Genomic DNA, 24056 nt, shown 5'->3' on the forward strand with positions numbered 1-24056 from the left:
TCTCACCAAGGCTCTTCTCCCAAGATTGCTCAGTTTGGCTGGATGGCTAGGTAAAGGAATACTTCTTGTGGTGCCAAACTTCTAAACTTCTACCATTTAAGGATTATGGATGCCACCGTGCTCTTAGAAACCTTGAGTACTGCAGAAATTCTTTTGTAGCCTTGGCCAGTTCTGTGCCTTTCCACAATCCTGTCTCTGAGCTCCTTTGCCAGTTCCTTTTACCTCATGATTCTCATTTGGTCTGACATGCACTGTGAGCTGTAGGGTCTTATATAGATAGGTGGGTGCCTTTCCAAATCAAGTCCTATCAGTTTTATTAAACACAGTTGGACTCCCATGAAGGAGTAGAACCATCTCAAGGAAGATCACAAGGGAATGGACAGCATGTTACTTAAATATGAGTATCTGAGCATAGGGTCTGAATACTTATGACCATGTGATATTTCAGTTTTTCTTTTTTAATAAATTTGCCCAAAATTTCTACATTTCTGTTTTTATTTTCAGTCAAGATGGGGTGCAGAGTGTACATTAATGAGAAAAAAATGAACTTTTTTGAATTTCCAAAATGGCTGCAATGAAACAAAGAGTGAAAAATTTTAAGGGGTCTGAATACTTTCCGTATCCACTGTAGACTCCCAGACCATTGGAATAGATGCTGTTCCATTATTAATTTGGAAAAACTCTTTGAACTTTGAGGCCACTTTTTGTATATTTATGATTAGTAGCCAGAACTGATTTAATTTCCAGAGTCTAGAGGAGTTGGTGCCCAATTTGAGTGAAACCCTAAGAGGACTGTGATCCGAGATTACTCTAGGCAAGCATTGAATATCTCCCACCAGGCGATCCATAGCCATATTCCCCAGCAACATGGAATTATGTGTTTTTGAATAACACAAGTATTGATACGTATCAGGAAACCTATTTCTCTATAAATCTACCAGCGCAGCCTCTTTAATGAAGTAACTTGCCTGCATCCATCTCTTCCTCATTATTACAAAGCATCTCTTTTGTGAGGCGTGTTTCTTGCAAGCATACTGTGCTGTAGAAGGATTTTGTGATTGAATATATTCATACCTCCCAACCGTCCCAGATCTAGCAGGACAGACCCAATTTTGACTGCCTGCCCCACTGTCCCGGGAGGGAGCTTTTTTTACCGCACTTCACTGAGATAATCCACCCCCCATGCACCCCATCCTAGCCCTCCCAGAGAGACACACTGCAGACCCTCACAGCCAGCACTGACATCACTAGGCTGTTCTCTTCTGTGAGTACAGGACCTGTGATGAGGTCACAGGAGGGGAAGAGTCAGGAATCACATGATCAGGGGCCTCAGTGTATGCAAGACTCTGCTGTGCTGCGCTGGTTGTCATCGTGCTTGGTGGGGGAAGTTTATGTGTGGGGTCAGGAGGGGTTTACAGGGTGGATGTAGCAGAGCTGTGCATGTACAAGTTGTATGGAGCAGAGATGTGTGTGTACGAGGTGTACGGAGCAGAGCCGTGTGTTTTCGAGGTGTACGGAGCAGAGCCATGTGTGTACAAGGTGTACGAAGTGGAGCCGTGTGCGTACGAGGTGTATGGAGCGGAGCCGTGTGTGTACAAGGTGTACGGAGCGGAGATGTGTATGAAGTGGAGATGCGTGTGTATGAGGTGTACGGAGCGGAGCCACGTGTGTATGAGGTGTATGGAGCGGAGCCGCATGTGTATGAGGTGTACGGAGCGGAGATGTGTACGGAGCAGAGCCATGTGTGTGTACGAGGTGTACGGAGCAGATCTGCATGTGAACAAGGTTACGAGCGGAGCCGCGAGTGTACGAGGTGTGCGTAGCGGAGCCCCATGTGTACGAGGTGTACGGAGTGGAGTCGCATGTGTACGAGGTGTACGGAGCGGATCTGTGTGTGTACGAGGTGTACAGAGAGGAGCCGTGTGTGTACGAGCTGTACGGAACGGAGCCCAGTGTGTACAAATTGTACAGAGCTGAGTCGTGTGTTTACGGAGTGGAGCAGAGCCGTATGTGTATGGGGTGTACGGAGTGGAGCCGCATGTATGTGGAGCAGAGCCGTGTGTGTACGGGGCGTACGAAACGGATCCCTGTGTGTACGAAGTGTACGGAGCTGAGCCGTGTGTGTACAGGGAGTACGGAGTGGAGCCACGTGTGTGGAGCAGAGCTGCTTGTGTACGAGGTGTACAGAGCGGAACTAAGCATGTATGAGGTGTAAAAGCAAAGCCGCATGTGTAGAAGGTTTACGGAGTAGAGCCATGTGTGTACAAGGTGTAGAGAGTGTGACCGCCTGTGTACAAGGTGTACGGAGCAGAGCCACATGTGTACCAGGTTTACAGAGTGGAGCCATGTGTGTACTGAGTGGAGCCTTGTGTGTGCGAGGTGTACGGAGTGAAGCCGTGTGTGTACGAGGCATACAAAGCAGAACCGTGTGTGTATGAGCTGTGCTGAGCCAAGCGCGCACAAGGTGTATGGTGGGGAGCATTCATACCCCCCAACCATCCCGGACCAGCGGGACAGTTCCGATTTTGAGCGAGAGTCTGCCCCACTGCCCCGGTGGGGAGCTTACTTTTCCCGCGGACACAGGAGTACACGGCGGAGCCCTGAGAATCACTTTAAAATTCACATGTGATGTGCTAGAAGCTGACCGGAAATTAGGCAATTTCAGGAGGAGATTGTGACGGAACCATGGAGGCACTTCAGGGAATGCTTCAGATCCATCAGCGTGTCCTCGTCCGACAGCGCGGACAGCAGGATAGCCTTGGACTCAGGGATGTCGGTCATGTGAGCGGATCATGATATGTCCTGCACTGGGAGGCTCAGCTGGCACTACAATGGGAGCTGGGCTACTATGTTATCTTTATAGAATCTTTCTTTCTTTCTCTCTCTGTTCTTTTTTCTCTCTCTGTTCTTTTTTCTTTCTATCTCTGTTCTTTCTTTCTCTCTCTAAGCTTTCTTTTTTCTTTCTCTCTCTGTTCTCTTTCCTCTTTCTTTCTCTCTTTTCTTTCTTTCTTTCTTTCTTTCTCTGTTCTTTCTTTCTTTCCCCTCTTCCTTTCTTTCTCTCTGTTCTTTCTTTTGCTCTGTTCTTTCTTTCTTTCCCCTCTGTCTTTCTCTCTAATGTTTCTTTCTCTCACTAATCTTTCTTTCTCTCTCTGTTCTTTCTTTCTCTTTTTTGTTCTTACTTTCTCTCTTTCTGTTCTTTCTTTCCCCTCTTTCTTTCTTTCTTTCTTTCTTTCTTTCTCTCTGTTCTCTTTCTTTCTCTCTCTGTTATTTCTTTCTTTCTCTCTGTTTTTCTTTCTCTTTCTTTCTCTCTCTCTGTTCTTTCTTTCCCATCTTTCTTTCTCTCTGTTCTTTCTTTCTTTCTTTCTTTCTTTCCCCTCTTTCTCTCTTTGTTCTTTCTTTCCCCTCTTTCTTTCCTTCTTTCTCTCTCTGTTCTTTATTTCTTTCCCCTCTTTCTTTCGCTCTCCCTCTCTGTTCTTTCGTCCCCTCTTTCTTTTTTTCTCTCTCTCTGTTCTTTTTTTCTGTCCACTATTTCTTTCTCTCTCTGTTCTTTTTCTTTCTGTTTCTTGCTTTCTTCTTTCTTTCTCTCTGTTCTTTCTTTCTTTCTTTCCCCTCTTTTTTTCTCTCTTTGCTCTTTCTTTCTCTTTCTTTCTCTCTCTAATCTTCCTTTCTTTATTTCTCTAATCTTCCTTTCTTTCTCTATTTTCTCTTTCTCTCTCTGTTCTTCCTTTTTTCCTCTTTCTTTATTTCTTTCTATCTTTCTTTCTTTCTATCTTTCTCTCTGTTCTTTCTTTCTCTCTGTTCTCTCTCTCTGTTCTTTCTTTCTTTCTCTCTGTTCTTTCTTTCTTTCTCTCTGTCCTCTCTCTCTCTGTTTTTTCTTTCTCATCTTTCTTTCTCTATATCTTTCTGTTCTTTCTTTCCCCACTTTCTTTCTTTCTTTCTTTCTCTCTGTTGTTTCTTTCCCCTCTTTCTTTCTTTCTTTCTTTCTTTCATTCTTTCTTTCTCTCTCTGTTTTTTCTTTCCCTTCTTCTTTCTCTCTCCTTCTTTGTTCTTTCTTTCCCCTCTTTCTTTCTCTCTCTGTTCTTTCTTTCCCCTCTTTTTTTCTTTCTCTCTCTGTTCTTTCTTTCTCTTCTTTCTTTCTTTATTTCTTTATTTCATTCTTTCTTTCTCTCTCTGTTCTTTCTTTCCCCTCTTTCTTTCTCTCCCTCTCTGTTCTTTATTTCTCCCTGTCTGTTCTTTCTTTCTTTCCCCTCTTTCTTTTTTTCTCTCTCTGTTCTTTTTTTCTGTCCCCTCTTTCTTTCTCTCTGTTCTTTCTTTCTCTCTCTGTTTCTTTCTTTCTTTCTCTCTGTTCTTTCTTTCTTTCCCTTCTTTCTTGCTATCTCTGTTCTTTGTTTCTTTGTTTCATTCTTTCTCTCTCTGTTCTTTCTTTCCCATCTTTCTCTCTCTCTGTTCTTTCTTTCTCTGTTTTCTTTTTTCTCTGTCTCTGTTCTTTCTTTTCCTCAGTACCAGTCAGTGTGCCCACAATACCAGCCACTGTATCTATAATGCCAGCCACTGTGCCCATAATGCCAGCCACTGTGCCCTCAGTACCAGTCAGTGTGATCAGCAGTGCTAAATGTGTGTGGTCAGGGCATCGACTTGGGTGTAACTAGTTGTGAAATGGGTGTGGTTGGGGCATGGCCTAAAATTTGTTGCTGCGCACTGCAACCTTTGTCCCTCTTTCCCTTCTTCAAAAGTTGGGAGGTATGATATATTGAAGGATTGCTGTTCGTTTTGTCCCATCTGAAAGACCCCTGACATTTCTGCTTATAATCTCAACTGTTCCAGACATTATTGCTATGATCATATATTGTACTTAGAATGTTGTTATGAATGCCATTACATTGTGCTTTTACTATATGTCAGTACATCAAGAACTCATCCTGTGATTTCCCCCCATACATAACAAGTAACCTTCCCTTCCCCCTCCGTTCCCCCCCCCCCTCAAACAGTGGATTATGGCTTTCCTCTCTTGCCTGGAGAGTATGGGAGAATACTCCTAGTGCAGTTAGCAGGACTGCAGACATTTACACAGTTAGAATTCAGGTAAACTTCCTGCCATTAAATCTATCTCTGCATATGCTTCAGTATATGGTACCACACCAACCTAAGTCAAATAGTAAGGAGGGAAAAGAAAAAACATTGTAATAACTTCAAGTCTGATAGCTACCCCATCAGGAATATTTACTATATAAAGTCATAAACATGAACCCGCAGCACTGCTACATCTTCTTCCACTCTCTTAACTACTCAGCAGCTTCAGGTGGCATCATGATGTCTTTGACTTTCTTATTTCCACCATCTTGGTACTTCCGTGAAGCAGAGCTGAGTCGGTGGTTTTTACTATACAAAGCTGTACTGTATTATGCAATACAATCAAACGATTGTAGGTTCATGTCCCTTATGGGAAATAAAAAGTAAAGTTAAAAACTAAAAAGCTATAAAAAGCAAGTATTATAAGTCCATTAACATAGTACCAATCCAGTTCGGCACTCAAAAATCAAGCCCTCACATTGCAAGAATGAAAAAAAAAATGGCGACATACAAAGCTTAAAATGGTTTTCAGTTGCTAAAATAATAAAGAAAAATATACAAGTTTGTTATCCTCGTAATTGCACTGACCTGGACAATCATGTTGCCAGTAAATTTTGCCGTACAATTTATGTATTAAAAGCAAGACAAAAAAAAATCTATGGCTGTGTTGTTTTTCTCCAGTACATTGTATAGTAAAGTGAATTGAATAATTCAAAACGTCTTCTACACAAAACTAACCCTCATGTAGTAAAAATAAAAAAGTTGTATCCCATGGAAGAAGGGCAGGAAAATACAAAATAGTGAAACAAGAATTGGCTGCATCTTTAAAGGGAACCTGTCACCAGAAAAATGCTGTTAACCTGCAGATATGGGGTTAATCTGCAGGTTTATAGCATTATTAACCTGCCCAGCGCCTGCATGTTGCCGAACACTGTGGGGAGAAAATTAATGTTATTCCCCCAACATAATTTGGTTTCATTCACGGGGGTGGAAGGGGTTCAGTCACCGCTCTGAGAATAAAGAGCTGTGGCTGTAACCATCACCCGGGCACCAATGTAGAGCCAGTGTCAGTCAGGGCTGGGGGCGTGATTATAGCCACCGCTCTGTATACTCAGAGCCGCAACTGAACCGGCGCCACTCCCGTGACTGACACCGGAACCCTGCAATAAAACCAATGCTGTCATTCAAAAGTACAACTAGTCCAACAAAAAACAAGCTTTCACATCACCATACTGATAGAAAAATAACAAAGTTATGACTCTGGGAAGCAGCGGAGCAAAAGACAGAAACTCAAAAATGAAAAAAAGCAAGTTGGTGATGTGGTTAAACATATCCAAATATAGAACTTACTAAACTTACTATTATTTAAAGATATGTTGATTAAAATGTTGATTAAAATTAACTTTGTTCATGGGAAAACTGGTTTCCCCATTTTATTTTTGGATTTTCAGTTATACTTTGCCTTCTTTTGAATCCCTTCATGATGAATCAATCGGTCACGTCATCACAATGTATTATTTGTGCTTGAATTGCTGGATATTTAGACTTTTAAGGTACAAATCTGTGCTTAGCAGCACTTCAATATTAATGTTCATCAAATGGTGATGCCATATGAATGTTAATGTGATTGTGTTTAGATTTGCCATTTGCTGAAGTAAAGCAATATTGATTGCATTGTATTTAGATTGTGATATGTGGTAGAGCTCCTTAACAAAACTTTTTTTTTCTCATGAAAACATTTTTTCTCATTATATAAAATAATCTTTTTTTTCCACTTTAGGATGTTCTCAGTGATAAAATTTCCTACCCGGATGGCACTTTCATGGACTGGGAATTTAAAATCTCTGTCATGAATGATATAGCTAAGGTAGGACTATGCATTCACATTTACAGTCTATCTAATGCACGTAGGGTACCAAGAGTAGCAAGTTGTACTGATGACTTTGGTGTTATAGTAGCCAATGGTAAGTCAGTAAACAGAGAAAGAAAACTTTGTAGTTTGTAGAAAACTACTGCTTGGTCCCAAATTTAACAAAGGGTCCATTTGTTCTAGTGAAAAAAATCCCAGTTAACAGACCTTCAATAATCCAATTATAGCCTGTATGCAGGTACGGACTGTGGCTGAAATTCAGCCCTGGCATTTGAAATCACACAGGCCCACGTTGTCCTCTTCCCCAAAAACCAGATTGGATATATTACTAATATTACCCTAGATGGAGGAAAGGAAGATTTACTCAAAAAACAATATTTCTATTGATACCCGTGTGATACCCATGGCCTACTGAGGTAAGTGATGGAGTCAGTGACTTGGTGCTCCGTCACAACTCTTAACAGTATGGGTGTCTTCAGAACATCGATTCTGTTAGCAACATAGCAGACAAGGCAGCCCACGACCAGACAGGCCCTTCTAGCTTTTGCCAGGATTGCCAGATGGCCAGTCCGGCCCTGCCTGTATGATACACTAGAATATTGGTAAAAGCATTAACCCCACAATGACATGCACCATACTTGTCTGGTGCACGTCAGCAGCAGATTTATTCAGTGGGCTCAAGAGTTTCGCCCATTCCTGTGTTATTCAGCCATCATTTGTCTCTAACAGTCACTTGTGGAGCAGAGCTCTGCCTCCAGCTGCAAACCTGTTTAAGTCCAATGTCAATCTCTGACAATGTACTCCCCATGAAAGTGTGCTGTTCTGTATGCCTATCACCCCCCCACCAAATGATTACAGAGTGCCGATGGTTTGGCAAAACAGCCTTGATGTACCATGTCAATGAATTGGTCCCTATGAGTGCCAAAATTAATCCATGTAGAGTTGGGTAGGTTCGGTCAGCAGGAGCGCAAAGACAGGAGATAAATATTGGAAATTCTTCTTTAATTTCAAAAATATGAAGGAACATGTGACACATCATTTATAGCTTTGATGTAATAATGTTTAATGTATGTATGAATGTGTATGGTGTATAATGTAATTTTGCTATTTCTCAATTTCAGGGTATGTCATATCTGCACGCCAGTAAAGTGGAGGCCCATGGCAGACTTAAGTCCACAAACTGTGTAGTCGATAGTCGTATGGTGGTGAAAATTACTGACTTTATTTGTAGTTCCATTTTAAATCCTAAAAAGGGTAAATGTGAATATTGCACATAATCTATATACCTCATTCATGCAACTTTTACATCCAACTTTTTTAGCTCTAAAGCTCATTTTGATGTTTAAACAAAGTTGATCATTATATTCTGACTGATGGTGCCAATACTATGGACAGCTTAATGAACACTAATTTAATATTCAATCCGAAGTTAGGTGTATACATTTATTTATAGTAATTTATCACTAATGGCAGCAGCTGTCAGACAGAATTTTTCAATTTTATAAAAAAAATTATTGGATAGTGAAATGGTTCCTAGAACAATTTAAGTATATAAGAGGCAAAATAAAAATGTAACATCTATACTAATAATGAGCAATACAACAATTCAGGTTTTGGAAAGGTAATAAACCAGCAAAATATAACAAAATCTTATTTTGCAATGTGCTGCAGTGGTTCAAAAATATCTCATATAAGGGAAATACCCGGAACCTTTAGGGCATCTAAGTCAATAGTTGTGTGAAGGAAAACGTGGCTCAGTTTAAAAAAAACTGTAATCACTATAAAGATATGGTAGGAAACTAACGTCAAAATCATGCATCCATGTCGATTTGGAACAGATATAATATGAATGTAACATGTCATTGATTTCATCTGTCTGCTATCTGTGTTTCACAAAACCATTCATTGACAGGTGTGAGAATTGGTCTGTGAATTGGAACACACTCGGAGTAAAGGCCCCGTCTCACATAACAAGATCGTTAGCGAGATACCTGAAACGTCACAGGTTTTGGGACGCAACAGCGACCTCGCCAGCGATCTCACTACATGTGACACATAGCAGCGACCGGCCCCCCCCCTGGATATCGCTGATCATACGCGAATGTCCTGGGCCATTTTTTGATCATTGGCGTCCCGCTGGCCAGCATGCATCGCTGGCGAGCGACCTCGTTGGCGATGCAGAACTCTGGGACGCAGGCGTGAGTCGTCAGAATAGCTGCTGTGTGACAAGGTCCCAATGACCGCTGAGGTCGCTATACGGATTGCCGTATCGTTGCTGCGTCATTGAAAAGATCTGCCTGTTTGACAGCTTACTAGCGACCATGTAGCGATGCACCAGCGATCCTTACCAGGTCGTATCGTTGTCGGGATCACTGGTGCGTCGCTATCTGAAACGGGACCCTTACAGTCATGGCCGAAAATGTTGACAAACTTGAAATTATTCCAGAAAATGAAGTATTTCTCCCAGAAAATTGTTGCAGTTACACATTTTGTTATACACATGTTTGTTTCCGTTGTGTGTATTGCAACAAAACAAAAAAACACAGGGGAAAGAAAGCAAATTGGACATACAGTAATCGCTATATATAATTGGCAATGGCCGCTGTCCCCGGATCCCACAAGACACCGCGGCAGTTCCAGCACAGCCTCGCCATCATGTGTCCCTTGCTGCACTACATGTAACTAGGAGTCCGTGGCCGCCTCGCTGCCCTCCCCGGGGAGTTCCGGGAGCAGAATACCTGTGCGCAGCCCTGTCTGATAACTAGCATATCCACTCCTCTCCGGTCTGTGCTCCGCCAGCTGCAGTCGCTATTTCCCCCAGGAGGCAAACAGTGGACTGGGACGAGGCTGCTGATAGCAGGTATGATGTCATGGGAGCACGCTGTGTGGGAAGGGGCAGAGACTGCTGCATGCATAGTAATAGTAGCAGAGCAGGCTGACAGAGTCAGGAGTGCAGCTCTGAGTGACATAGTTCTGCCAGTGGTGCGGGCGACACATGTGGGGGGTATTGTGGAGACAGGTGGCGCTTACTAGAATTAGGCTGCAAAGCCTACCCCATTGTGACATTACCACCTATTTCTAGCTTCATATAAAACCCACACCAAAGGGCTGGACAAAATTGTTGGTACCTTTCCAAAACTATGGGTAAACGCAATATAAAAGACACACGTGAAACTAGATAAAATGGGGAGAGGATGACTCCATCTTTGCATTGGGTGCTCAATACTAAGCATGGAGAACAGAAAGATGAGAAGAGAACTGTCTGAGGACTTGAGAACCAAAATTGGTGAACAGTATTAATAATCTCAAGATTGAAAGCACATTTCCAGAGATCTTGATTAGAGTTGAGCGACTTTTGTTTTTTTAGGGTCGAGTTTCGTTTCGTGAAACCCGACTTTTCCAAAAGTCGGGTCGAGCAAGATCGGCCAATTATAGGGAAAAGTCGGGGTCGTCCCAAAACACGAAACCCAATGTAAGTCAATGGGGAATAAAAGTCGGCAGTGAGAGGAGGACAGGAAACACACCTACAGTGCCCATTTGAATGCCAAAAGCATCAATTCTTCTTACTTAAGCTTGTCAACCTTAATTAACAAGTTACGCACTGAAAAATGGGGGTTATTTGGCTAAAGTTGTGGGGGGGTAGGGCTGGCTCCAGGTTTTCATGTGCCCTGGGCGAAAGAGCGCCCCTTTAACACATACCACAACTCATCATGCTCCGATATGGCAGAGAAATAGCGGTATAGTACAATGAAAAATACTTCACTTTTTACATCTCATGACGAGGCCCATCTATTTCTCCATACAGAATCATTGGTCCCATATAATGTTTGAAACAGTATATGATGGGCTCCACATAATGCTACAGTATATGTTGGTCCCCATGGATGAAGCTCCACTGTCTTATGGGCCCAAATAATGCTCCAAACATAATGGGCCCCATTTCTAATGCTCTAGTGTATAATGGGCCCTGTAAATGCTGCTCCAGTGTCTGATGTCCACCTTTGGAATGTTCCAGTGTATGGTGGGCCCCATCTATCATTCTCCAGAGTATAGTGCTCCCCAAAAATTGCTGTCCCAACATTGAAAACAATCAAATAAGTCTCCTCGCTAGGGAATCCCTGTACTAGTCTGGACTCCTCGTCGTCCCCATCTTCAACCTCACTGCACAGTATTTCAACCTTGCAAGTGCTGTGATCCTGAGCAAGCAGGGGGGGCCCACTCGTTGGCGACGGCACTGGCACAGGGCCCCTGATAGTACGGTGGTGTGTCTGATGGCGGGTGGGCCGAACCTGCACTTTCATCTGCAGCTTCCTCTTTGTCACCGTGTAAGATGGAACTGTATATGGGAAGGGTAACCTGAGTTTCATCAGGGTCAGATTCAGGCCGTGTAGCGTGTGAGGGGAATGTAGTGGTCTGGGTCAATGTACCAGCAGATTCATCGAGCAGTGGCTGGGCATCAGTGCACTTGTGTCGCCCCCAGGAGTACGGTCGCCACAGTGGCATTACCTTCCTCCTAGGGAGTGTGATGTCATTCTTGGGAGCAACGAAGGATCTCTCTAGCAGGTTAACTGATTGGGCAGGGTTATTCCCACGAGTCATGACCCTCCAAACAGCGTTCATAAAGGCAAAGTGTTTGTTTTACGTGGGCAGTATGGTTGCAAAGCTGAACCTTAAAGGAATGTCCAGAAGGGCACCACCAGGAGTGGAGCCTACGGTTAAATTCGACTCCACCTGGGAAACCTCAACCATGCCAGCTACAGAACAGATGCACACATTGCAAGCTTAATTCCGTTAACGAACGAGACTCCGTCATGCCCCGCGGTCCGAGTCCGGCTTACTAGAGGGACACGTGAGGCTCTGGCACATGAGATTGGCCAATAACTTATGTGTGTCATGCCCTTACATGTCCGTGGCTGCATGTGCGCTACACTGAAAAGGCCAGCGTTTGTCGCTTACAGGTGCAGATAACCAGCTGAACAACGTTAGTGATGGGGATCACTGATTATTACAATTATTACCCGCGAACGATGATTTCCCAGTAAGTGCAGGTCAACCACAGTTCCAGAATTAGGCCTAACCGTCATTCCTGAAAAAATGAAAAACTTACGTGTGCAAACCACAGGTGCTGTAGCTTGCTTAACAGCTCGCCAGCCGTTCTCACGCCCAGTATGGATTACACGTGATTGCACAAAGGTGAGAAAGGGTACCGTATCCCCGGATAACATGTATGGATAGCGTACACATTCAAAATATATGTCTATACATCAGGAGGCAGGCTCAGACGGTGTTAGGCCCAGTATGGCTTGCACGTGATTGCACAAAGGTGAGAAAGGGTACCGTATCCCCGGATAACATGTATGGATAGCGTACACATTCAAAATATATGTCTATACATCAGGAGGCAGGCTCAGACGGTGTTAGGCCCAGTATGGCTTGCACGTGATTGCACAAAGGTGAGAAGGGGTACCGTATCCCCGGATAACATGTATGGATAGCGTACACATTCAAAATATATGTCTATACATCAGGAGGCAGGCTCAGATGGTGTTAGGCCCAGTATGGCTTGCACGTGATTGCACAAAGGTGAGAAAGGGTACCGTATCCCCGGATAACATGTATGGATAGCGTACACATTCAAAATATATGTCTATACATCAGGAGGCAGGCTCAGACGGTGTTAGGCCCAGTATGGCTTGCACGTGATTGCACAAAGGTGAGAAAGGGTACCGTATCCCCGGATAACATGTATGGATAGCGTACACATTCAAAATATATGTCTATACATCAGGAGGCAGGCTCAGACGGTGTTAGGCCCAGTATGGCTTGCACGTGATTGCACAAAGGTGAGAAAGGGTACCGTATCCCCGGATAACATGTATGGATAGCGTACACATTCAAAATATATGTCTATACATCAGGAGGCAGGCTCAGACGGTGTCAGGCCCAGTATGGATTTGACGGCCCAGACTACACAGCGGAGGAGCAGGGAGAGGTAAAGATTGCAAATGCTGGGGCCCTGCCCAAGCAAGGGGGGCCCACTCGTGGGCGTCGGTACTGGTACTGGGCCCCTCATAGTACGGCGGTGTGTCTGACAGCGGGTGTGCACCACCACCATCAGAGACACTTGATTGCACTATGAGGGACCCTGTGCCAGTGCCCGCGCCCAAGAGTCGGCCTACCCACCTGTCCAGGGCAACGGCACTCGCACGGTGTCATGCGCTAGGTGGTGACCCCGGCCATGGGGGGGAGGCAGCACAGTTAGGGAGTTTTAGAAAGTGGCATATGTTGATGTTGGACATTCAGCTGATGCAAAAGGCGAAATAGGTCAAGTCCCAGGAAGAGGTGGACCAAAGCAAGCCATTTTTCTGTCACCCTATGTGTCATAAGGGGAAGGTGGGACAAAATCCTTGGAAACCCATGCATGGTTCATTTTAATGAAGGTTAGATCATCCACATTTTGGGTTGACAGACGGGTCCTTTTTTCTGTCAGGATTGATCCAGCTGCACTGAAGACTCTTTCCGATAGCACACTTGCAGCTGGGCAAGCGAGCTCCTGTAAGGCATATTGTGCCAATTCAGGCCAGGTGTCCAGTTTAGCGGCCCAATAGTCAAAGGGGAATGACCTGTGTGGGAGAACATCGATATGGGAGGAAAAGTAGTTTGTAACCATAGTTGACAACTGCTGTCTCCTGTCACTTTCCATCGATGCAGTATTACCAGTTGTGTGAGCGGTACTTGAAAAATCAGTCCACAACATTGTCATGAAACCCCTGTCTCCAACGCCACTTCTGCTGTGTGCACCATGAACACCTCTGCCAAGCTGCCCCCGGCCCGTACGGCTCGTGTGAGAACCATCACCGCTGCTGTGTGCTGGGAATGTCTCAAGCAACCGATTTACCAGAGTTGCTTGTTTATTAGCCAATATTAGGTCAAGGTTCTCCTGTGGCATGATGTTTTGTAATTTGCCTTTATAGCGTGGATCCAGGATGCTGGCCAACCAGTAGTCGTCATCGTTCATCATTTTGGCAATGCGGGGGTCCCATGTTAGGATCTGCAAGGCATAATCTGACATGTGGGCCAATGTTCCCGGTGTCATTGATGCACTGCGAGTGCTGGGTGGAGGAGCACTTTCTGGCAAATCCACATCCCTCCAGTCACGCACAAACCCTTTACCAGACCTTGCCACACCAACATTTTCACTTGCCCCACGAGATGCATCCTCCTCCCCTAAGTAATCATCCCCATCATCATCCTCCTCCTCCTCTTCTTCCTCCACCTCGTCCAGGAGAGGTCCCTGAGCAGACAATGGCTGAATGTCATCAAGGATTCCCTCCTCCTCTTCCTCCTCATCAACATTGGCTGCAGACGCCTGCTCCTTAAGGTGCGTCAAAGTTTGCATGAGCAGACGCATAAGTGGGATGCTCATGCTTAGGATGGCGTCGTCTGCGCTTACCAGCCGTGTGCATTCCTCAAAACACTGAAGGACTTTACAGAGGTCTATCAGCTTCGACCACTGCACACCTGTCAACTCCATGTCTGCTCTCAAAGTGCCTGGCCGTGTATCCTCCCACAAATGCATTATGGCCTGCCTCTGCTCGCACAGCCGCTCCACCATGTGCAGGGTGGAGTTCCACCTTGTTGCAATGTCGATAATGAGGCGGTGGTTGGGAAGGTGGAGCAATCGCTGCAGCTTCTGCATACGAACGGAGTGTACAGGCGACCGGCGGATGTGAGCGCACAGTCTTCGCACCTTCTGGAGCAGGGCTGTTAACTCCGGATAATTTTTGAGGAAGCACTGCACCACCAGGTTCAAAATGTGAGCCAAGCAAGGTATGTAGCTGAGTTTTGAAAGGGCTATGACTGCCACAAAATTACGGCCGTTATCACTAACTACCTTCCCTGCCTCAAGATGTACACTGCCCAGCCATGACTCAGTTTGTCGCTTCAAGTACTCGGCCAGCACCTCGGCGGTGTGTCTGTCGCCCAAACACATCATCTGCAACACAGCCTGCTGACGCTTTCCACTAGCTGCTCGATAGGGGGACACCTCGTGTGCAACAGTGGCAGCTGCAGATGGAGTGCTCGTACGACTGCGCTCTGTGGACGAGCTTTCGCTTCTGGAGGAGGAGGAGGAGGGTCGAATGCCTACAGCCAACTGTTTCCTATACCATGGGCTAGGCAGCACTGTCCCACCACTGCTGTCCCCTGTGGACCCTGCATCCACTACATTAACCCAGTGCGCAGTGGTGGACACGTAACGGCCCTGGCCATGCCGACTGGACCATGCATCAGTTGTGAGGTGCACCTTTCCACTCACTGACTGCTTGAGTGCATGGACAATGCGGTCTTTCACATGATGGTGGAGGGCTGGGATGGCTTTGCGAGAGAAGAAGTGGCGACTGGGTAGGTCATAGCATGGTACTGCATAGGCCATGAGTTCGCGGAAAGCTGCGCTTTCCACCAACCGATAGGGCATCATCTCAAATGAGATTAGTTTGGCAATGTGGGCGTTCAAAGCCAGTGTACGCGGATGAGAGACTGAGTACTTTCTTGACCTACTCATAGTGTCTGGGAGGGTGAGTTGGACTTGAGAGCTGCATATGGTGGAAGTAGCGGTGGACAGGGCGGACTGAGAGAGGGTTGATGATGGTGATGGAGTTGGTGTTCTTTCTGATGGCCTAGATTCAGTCTTTCGTTGATATAACAGTAGGATTCCCTGACTGCTGTGGCCTTGCAACGACACCTCAACATTTGCTGCTGTGCTAACCGGTGGGCTTACAGTGGGGGAAACAATGTAGCGTTGTTGACTACCTTCTTTGTGATCAGTTGCACATGTGGCACTTGAGGTTTGGTGTTGTGTCCACGCTTGCAAGTGCATGCTGGTTAAATGTCTAAGCATGCAACTGGTATTCAAATTTTTCAGATTTTTCCCTCGGCTAAAGGTCTTTGCGCACTCCTTAAAGATAACCTTGGCCTGATCATGAGGATTTTGTTCAAAAAAGTGCCACACTGCACTCTTCCTACTTTGGCAGACATTTTGCGGCCTAGCACGCTGTGATCTTTTGACCGTCTGGACAAGCTGTCCAGCAACTCTTTTGATTTTTGGAACCTGTCTTTGGAGTGCTCCGGGCCTGCCAGATAACAGCTGTTGCGATGTCGATGTCTGCTGTGGATGCTCCTCCTCATCTGAGCTATTGGAAGCAGCACCCTCTTCCCCCAATGGATGCCAATCTGGGTCAACAACTGGGTCATCCATCACCTCCTCTTCAATGTCATGTGCACCTTCCTCTGTGTCACCGTGTATGGTGGTATAGTGTGCGGGAAGGGGCACCTGAGTCTCATCAGGGTCAGAATCTGGCTCTGTACACTGCGAGGACAATGTAGTGCTCTGAGTGAATGTACCAGCAGAATCATCTATCAGTGGCTGTGCATCAGTGCACTCCATGTCAGATTCATCTTGGCCTGGGTAATTCACCATTTCACTTGATAATCCAGGCATGGTATGTGAAAACAGCTCCATGGAGTAATCAGTAGTATGGCCTGCATCATCCTTCAATCTTGGTTGGGGTGAAGGACACAAGGAAAGGTGTGGTTCATGAACATGAGCCTCCAATGACGACTCAGTGCTTTTACTTTTTACAACTTCAGAAGAGGAGGCGATAGAGCTGGAGGCTGAGTCAGCAATGTAAGACAAAACTTTTTCCTGATTCTCTGGCTTTAAAAGCGGTTTGCCAACTCCTAGAAAACTAAGCCTTCGAAGCCTTATGGAGCCAGACGATGACGCAGGCTCAACACCTCCTGCATTCGGTCCTATTTTGCTCTTGCCACTACCATCAGATCCACCACCAACACCATCATTACCAGCTGCCAACCCCCGCCCAATTCCACGGCCTCTTCCACCAGCCTTCCTCATTTTTTGTAGAAATGTAGACAAAATCCAACAAACTATATAGTAATGTAAAACAAGGTACAAGGTGTCTATAGCACAGGGGAGATTTTGAATTTCTGCAGACACTAGTGGACACTGGACACTTTTGGATTGTGTGAGGCCCACTGAATATCAGAGCGCTATGTCACAGGCTCGATGGCACAGGTGTGAAAAAAGGGACTACAGGATAAGGGAGATTTTGAATTTCTGCAGACACTAGTGGACACTGGACACTTTTGGATTGTGTGAGGCCCACTGAATATCAGAGCGCTATGTCACAGGCTCGATGGCACAGGTGTGAAAAAAGGGACTACAGGATAAGGGAGATTTTGAATTTCTGCAGACACTAGTGGACACTGGACACTTTTGGATTGTGTGAGGCCCACTGAATATCAGAGCGCTATGTCACAGGCTCGATGGCACAGGTGTGAAAACAGAGACTACAGGATAAGGGAGATTTTGAATTTCTGCAGACACTAGTGGACACTGGACACTTTTGGATTGTGTGAGGCCCACTGAATATCAGAGCGCTATGTCACAGGCTCGATGGCACAGGTGTGAAAACAGAGACTACAGGATAAGGGAGATTTTGAATTTCTGCAGACACTAGTGGACACTGGACACTTTTGGATTGTGTGAGGCCCACTGAATATCAGAGCGCTATGTCACAGGCTCAATGGCACAGGTGTGAAAAAAGGGACTACAGGATAAGGGAGATTTTGAATTTCTGCAGACAGTAGTGGACACTGGACACTTTTGGATTGTGTGAGACCCACTGAATATCAGAGCGCTATGTCACAGGCTCGATGGCACAGGTGTAAAAACAGAGACTACAGGATAAGGGAGATTTTGAATTTCTGCAGACACTAGTGGACACTGGACACTTTTGGATTGTGTGAGGCCCACTGAATATCAGAGCGCTATGTCACAGGCTCGATGGCACAGGTGTGAAAAAAGGGACAACAGGATAAGGGAGATTTTGAATTTCTGCAGACACTAGTGGACACTGGACACTTTTGGATTGTGTGAGGCCCACTGAATATCAGAGCGCTATGTCACAGGCTCGATGGCACAGGTGTGAAAACAGAGACTACAGGATAAGGGAGATTTTGAATTTCTGCAGACACTAGTGGACACTGGACACTTTTGGATTGTGTGAGGCCCACTGAATATCAGAGCGCTATGTCACAGGCTCGATGGCACAGGTGTGAAAAAAGGGACTACAGGATAAGGGAGATTTTGAATTTCTGCAGACACTAGTGGACACTGGACACTTTTGGATTGTGTGAGGCCCACTGAAAATCAGAGCGCTATGTCACAGGCTCGATGGCACAGGTGTGAAAAAAGGGACTACAGGATAAAGGAGATTTTGAATTTCTGCAGACACTAGTGGACACTGGACACTTTTGGATTGTGTGAGGCCCACTGACACTGTATGGTGTGAAAAAATGCACGCTCAGTACCTCAGCAGGACAAAAAAAAAAATTGGGATTGCTTTTAAAAAAGCAGTTTGCAGAGCAGTGGGTAAACAGCAATGCAGCTGTCAGGAAGCCTTAGAAGGCAGCCTAACAACCAACACCGCTGATCCACCACAATATAGCCTCCCCTTGCACTGCACACACAGTGACTGGTGTGTTGTACAGGCAAAATCGCTAGCAGCAGAAGCAATTTTTTTTTTCTTCTTCCCTGCCTAACGCTCTCCCTACAGAATCAGCAACCTCTCCCTATGCTAAGATCGGCAGAAGTAAGATGGCGGTCGGCGTGCACGCCCTTTTATAACCCCTGTGACGCCCACCAAAGCAAGCCAATCACTTGCATGCCCTTCTGAAAGATGGTGGTGACCCCTGCCTATGTCATCACGTTGCCCACAGTGTCCGTGGATCCTGATTGGCTGAAAAAGAGCGCAAAACAATCTTTTGAAACGCGACTTTGGCGCGTAAGTCGCCGACCTCGTGGCCAATCTCATCCTAGGGTCGGGTTTCGTTTCATGAAACCCGACTTTGCCAAAAGTCGGCGAGTTTTGAAATTTTTCGACCCGTTTCGCTCAACTCTAATCTTGATGTTCCTTTGTCCACAGTGCACATCATATCGTAATCAAGAAGTTAACAACTCATGTCACTGTAGCTAATCTCCCTGGACAAGGACAGCAGAGAAAAAATTGATGGAAAGTTGCAATGCTGGATAATTCGTATAGTGGATAAGAAGCCCCCATCAAGGTCCAAAGAAATTCAAGCTGTTCTGCAGGCTCATGGTGCATCAGTGTCAGTATGAACTATCAATGACATTTGAATGAACTAAAACGCTATGGCACGAGACCCAGGAAGACCCCACTGGTGACACAGAGATTAAAAATCTAGACTGTGAGTCTGGATTAGGGATGAGCGGACTTTTGGATGTTTGTATTTATCAGGTTTGGTCGAAAGAGTTAAAAGTTCAATTTTCTATACGAACTTGACCTTGAACCCAATACAGGTTGTTTTTTTCCTGATTTTATTGGGGTAATCTGAAAACAGGCAGTGTAGTAATCTAAATCAACAGAGGAAAGGGGAAAGGAGTTTACTCAGTGCTCAGCAGAGTACAGGACCACGGGTGCTGGGTTCAATGTGGCTGAAATCCACTTGTAAATGCAGGCAAAGAGAAAAAAACAGCATCAGGTGATTTCCATAAAAATTAAAATTTTGTCTTTTTATTTAATCCATAGCTTGTAAAAAGTTAAAAACATATGTGTCATTGAATGTCAAGGGGCAAACATCCCTCACATGCTGACGCGTTTCGGACTTTATGCCCTTACTCATAGGCATCTAGAAATACAATGAGCATACAAAATTTATAACACATACACAAACCCAACCCCACATGTGAAAACAATTACAAAACAGATGGACCAATCATTATATAGTGGAATCAACCTTTGAATCTGGTCAAAGGAAGAAATCAGAATTTCAATCATCTGGCAAACAAATATTGTTCTATTAAATATTGCTCTTATCATTACCATTACTAAACAGAAATAGAAAAATTAGTTGACACATATTCAAATACTTGCGATGTTAATAAAGTCGTCATTACTGCAACTGTGATACAATATATGCACCGATAATCATAACGACATTTATCTCAATTCCCTGAAAGAAAAGAAAAGAGGCCAAAGATAAAAATAGTGTCCAGTGAATTATATACAGATGTCAATTCTATACATATTTCTGTGTTATTATACAGGTAAAATATATCTATATATATATATAAAATTGAATGTGTGTGTGTATAACCAACCAATCACGAAGCATCATTCATTTCACCAGAGCTGTTTAAAAGAAGCTGAGCTGTGATTGGTTGCTATGAGCAACAGTTTTCTCACCCCACGACAACACCTCAGCAGACAGTGACCGGGTGGGAGAAATCTAGCAGCCCAGTAAACATAAGCTCCCAGCCATTGTCTGCCCCACAGAAAGGAGCAGAGAGCACATGACAGAAATGAATCAACCCCTCCTGTGCCCATATACCCATCACACATCCTCCATCCCATAGGCACATCTTCACTCTTAAAGGGATCTCCAGTATGGAAGTTAGGGCAAATCCCTCAGAGCTCTGATTCTCACCCCAGGCTTCTATTAAAGGGATAATTGGTATGGAAGTCAGGGCAAATCCATCCAGCTCTTTGGTTTGACCCCAGGACTCTCTTAAAGGGATCCCCAGTATGGAAGTTAGGACCATTCCACTCAGCGCTGTGGTTCTGACCCCAGTGTCTCTTAAAAGGATCCCTAGTATGGAAGTTAGGACCTTTCCACTCAGTGCTGTGTTTTTGAGCCCAGGGTCTCTTAAAGGGATCATTGATATGGAAGTTAGGGCAAATCCATCCAGCGCTTTGGTTTTGACCCCAGGCCTCTCTTAAAGGGATCCCCGGTATGGAAGTTAGGACCGCTCCACTCAGCGCTGTGGTTCTGACCCCAGGGCCTCTTAAAGGGGTCATTGGTAAGGAAGTTAAGGCAATACCACTCAGTGCTCTGGTTCTGACCCCAGGCCCCTCTTAAAAGGATCCCTGATATGCAAGTGAGGGCAAATCCACTCAGCGCTCTGGTTCTGATGCCAGGCATCTCTTAAAGGGATCCCTGGTAAGGAAGTTAGGGCCATTCCACTTAGCACTCTGGCTCTGACCCCAGGCTGACTGGATAATGTGGGATATTAGGGGTAATATTCCGGTGGCTCTGGCTGACGGGATGATGTGGGATATTAGGTGGAGTAGTCCGGTGGCTCTGGCTGATGGGATGATGTGGGATATTAGGGGAAGCAGTCCGGTGGCTCTGACTGACGGGATGATGTGGGATATTAGGGGTAGTAGTCTGGCGGCTGTGACAGGATGATGTGGGATATTAGTGGTAGTTGTCCAGTGGCTATGGCTGATGTGATAATGTGGGATATTAGGGGTAGTAGTTCGGTGGCTTTGGTGGGATGATGTGGGATATTAGTAGTCCGGTGGCTCTGGCTGACGGGACGATGTGGGATATTAGGGGTAATAGTTCAGTTGCGCTGGCTGACGGGATGATGAAGGATATTATAGTGAATGTGGCTATGCGGAGTGTGCTTTGGTACTGACTCCAGGCCTCTCTTAAAGGGATCTCCGGTATGGGAGTTAGGGTAAATCCCTTAGTGCTCTGATTCTCACCCCAGGCTTCCATTAAAGGGATCATTGGAATGGAAGTCAGGGCAAATCCACTCAGCGCTCAGGTTCTGACGCCAGGCCTCTCTTAAAGGGATCCCCGGTATGGAAGTTAGGGCCATTCCACTTAGCTCTCTGGCTCTGACCCCAGGCTGACTGGATAATGTGGGATATTAGGGGTAGTAGTCCAGTGGCTCTGGCTGACGGGATGATGTGGGATATTAGAGGGAGTAGTCCGATGGCTCTGGCTGACGGGATGATGTGTGATATTAGGGGTAGCAGTCCGGTGGCTCTGACTGACGGGATGATGTGGGATATTAGAGGTAGTAGTCTGGCGGCTGTGACAGGATGATGTGGGATATTAGTGGTAGTTGTCCAGTGGCTATGGCTGATGTGATAATGTGGGATATTAGGGGTAGTAGTTCGGTGGCTTTGGTGGGATGATGTGGGATATTAGTAGTCCGGTGGCTCTGGCTGACGGGACGATGTGGGATATTAGGGGTAATAGTTCAGTTGCGCTGGCTGACGGGATGATGAAGGATATTATAGTGAATGTGGCTATGCGGAGTGTGCTTTGGTACTGACTCCAGGCCTCTCTTAAAGGGATCTCCGGTATGGGAGTTAGGGTAAATCCCTTAGTGCTCTGATTCTCACCCCAGGCTTCCATTAAAGGGATCATTGGAATGGAAGTCAGGGCAAATCCACTCAGCGCTCAGGTTCTGATGCCAGGCCTCTCTTAAAGGGATCCCCGGTATGGAAGTTAGGGCCATTCCACTTAGCTCTCTGGCTCTGACCCCAGGCTGACTGGATAATGTGGGATATTAGGGGTAGTAGTCCAGTGGCTCTGGCTGACGGGATGATGTGGGATATTAGAGGGAGTAGTCCGATGGCTCTGGCTGACGGGATGATGTGTGATATTAGGGGTAGCAGTCCGGTGGCTCTGACTGACGGGATGATGTGGGATATTAGAGGTAGTAGTCAGGTGGCTGTGACGGGATGATGTGGGATATTAGTGGTAGTTGTCCAGTGGCTATGGCTGATGTGATAATGTGGGATATTAGGGGTAGTAGTTCGGTGGCTTTGGTGGGATGATGTGGGATATTAGTAGTCCAGTGGCTCTGGCTGATGGGACGATGTGGGATATTAGGGGTAGTAGTCCGGTAGCTCTGGCTGACGGGATGATGAGGGATATTATAGTGAATGTGGCTATACGGAGTGGGCGCGGCTATACAACTCAGCTTTATATATATAGATATAATCATTACAATTTGTTATAACTAACCGTAGTTAGTTACTATGCCCGGAGATCCAAAATGCACACACTTGATATTATATCTGCATCTGTTAAGTTTATATAGAATCATTTCATGTGCATGTAGGAACCTGTTCAGACATGCATGCAAGACAGCAAAAAAAAAAGGAAAAACCTATTTGCACACTCCCTGAGAGTTCCCAAAATGCATACACTTGATATTATATCTACATCTGTTGAGTTTATATAAAATTATCTCATGTGCATGTAGGAACCTGTTCACACATGCATGCAAGACAGCAAAAAAAAATAAAAAAATGAAATACAGTGAAATTGGAATAAAGCAATATAACAACACAAAACAATTTGCTTATGTTGCTCCAGGCAGAACCTGACAAAATAAATCAATAAAAATATATCAAATCTGCCCTAAAATTCAAGCCTTCTGGATATCTGGTATTTAGTGCCAGTATCCAGTACGATTCTCGCCACAGCAACAACCTCACCCAATTTCCGCCTTGGACTGGTCTCGACACATGTCCTATGACTTTTATCCTCAGACTATCAGTATTACCTGCATGTACATCCAAGAAATGCCTAGCCAATCCCAAAATACTATTTTTGTTGGAAGAGGCATTCTCTAATTCTCTTTTTGAAACATCTTGTTGTACTTCCCACATAATATTTATTGCATAACACACATGTTGCCATATAGGGAGAACTCAGATGTTTAGACACATGCAGAAAGAGGGTGAAACAGTGACCCAGTATATGAATGTTTTGCAGGAACTGTTTTTAGCCATTGAAAGGAAGGGTGGAGTCGGTGTGGAGACCGTGGACGTAACATTACGTGACCTGTTAGTGACCGGGTTACGAGACACCTTGACAAGACAGGCTTTGCAAGAGCGGGTGCGAGTGGACCCACATCTGACCTTTTCTGAAATAGGGACGGAGGCACGGGTTCGGGAACAGGAGGAAGAGGTGACGGTCCCCGTGGGGATGGCTCGGAGTATCGAAGCATCAGTAAGCTCCCTGAGCGAACCCCACTGGATATAAGAGGTGAAGCAAGAGATACAGAGTATTAAAGGTGAACTGGCCGAGGCCAAGAAAGCGGCCACAAGGAGTCGGCCAGGGCCGGGTGAAGGAGGCATGAACCATCGCGGCCCTCGCCCAAGTCGGTCACCGCGACCATTCGCCTGTTATGAGTGTGGAGAATTGGGGCACTCCGCCCGAGAGTGCCCGCGTTCCAGGGGGAACCCGCCCTGCTGGCTAAGAAGAG

The 24056-nt window shown here is 45.5% G+C and overlaps 1 protein-coding gene and 1 long non-coding RNA gene across 2 annotated transcripts in view; one reads left to right on the forward strand and one right to left on the reverse strand.

Moving 5' to 3' along the window:
* Positions 1-24056, forward strand: part of GUCY2C (guanylate cyclase 2C) — a 1090166-nt gene that overhangs the window by 647735 nt on the left and 418375 nt on the right. The window contains exons 16-17 of the mRNA XM_073586670.1: positions 6851-6937; positions 8062-8194. Coding sequence (XP_073442771.1) covers positions 6851-6937; positions 8062-8194 — 220 coding nt within the window. The remainder of the gene's footprint in view (positions 1-6850; positions 6938-8061; positions 8195-24056) is intronic.
* The window catches only part of LOC141098705 (uncharacterized), a 241171-nt gene continuing 236653 nt past the window's right edge, over positions 19539-24056 (reverse strand). Inside the window, exon 3 of the long non-coding RNA XR_012234320.1 lies at positions 19539-19993. This is a non-coding gene — a long non-coding RNA (uncharacterized lncRNA). The remainder of the gene's footprint in view (positions 19994-24056) is intronic.

Source organism: Dendrobates tinctorius, unplaced genomic scaffold, assembly GCF_039654945.1.
Source record: "Dendrobates tinctorius isolate UK_male_01 unplaced genomic scaffold, ASM3965494v1 ptg000094l, whole genome shotgun sequence".
NCBI classification, from domain to species: Eukaryota; Metazoa; Chordata; class Amphibia; order Anura; family Dendrobatidae; genus Dendrobates; species Dendrobates tinctorius.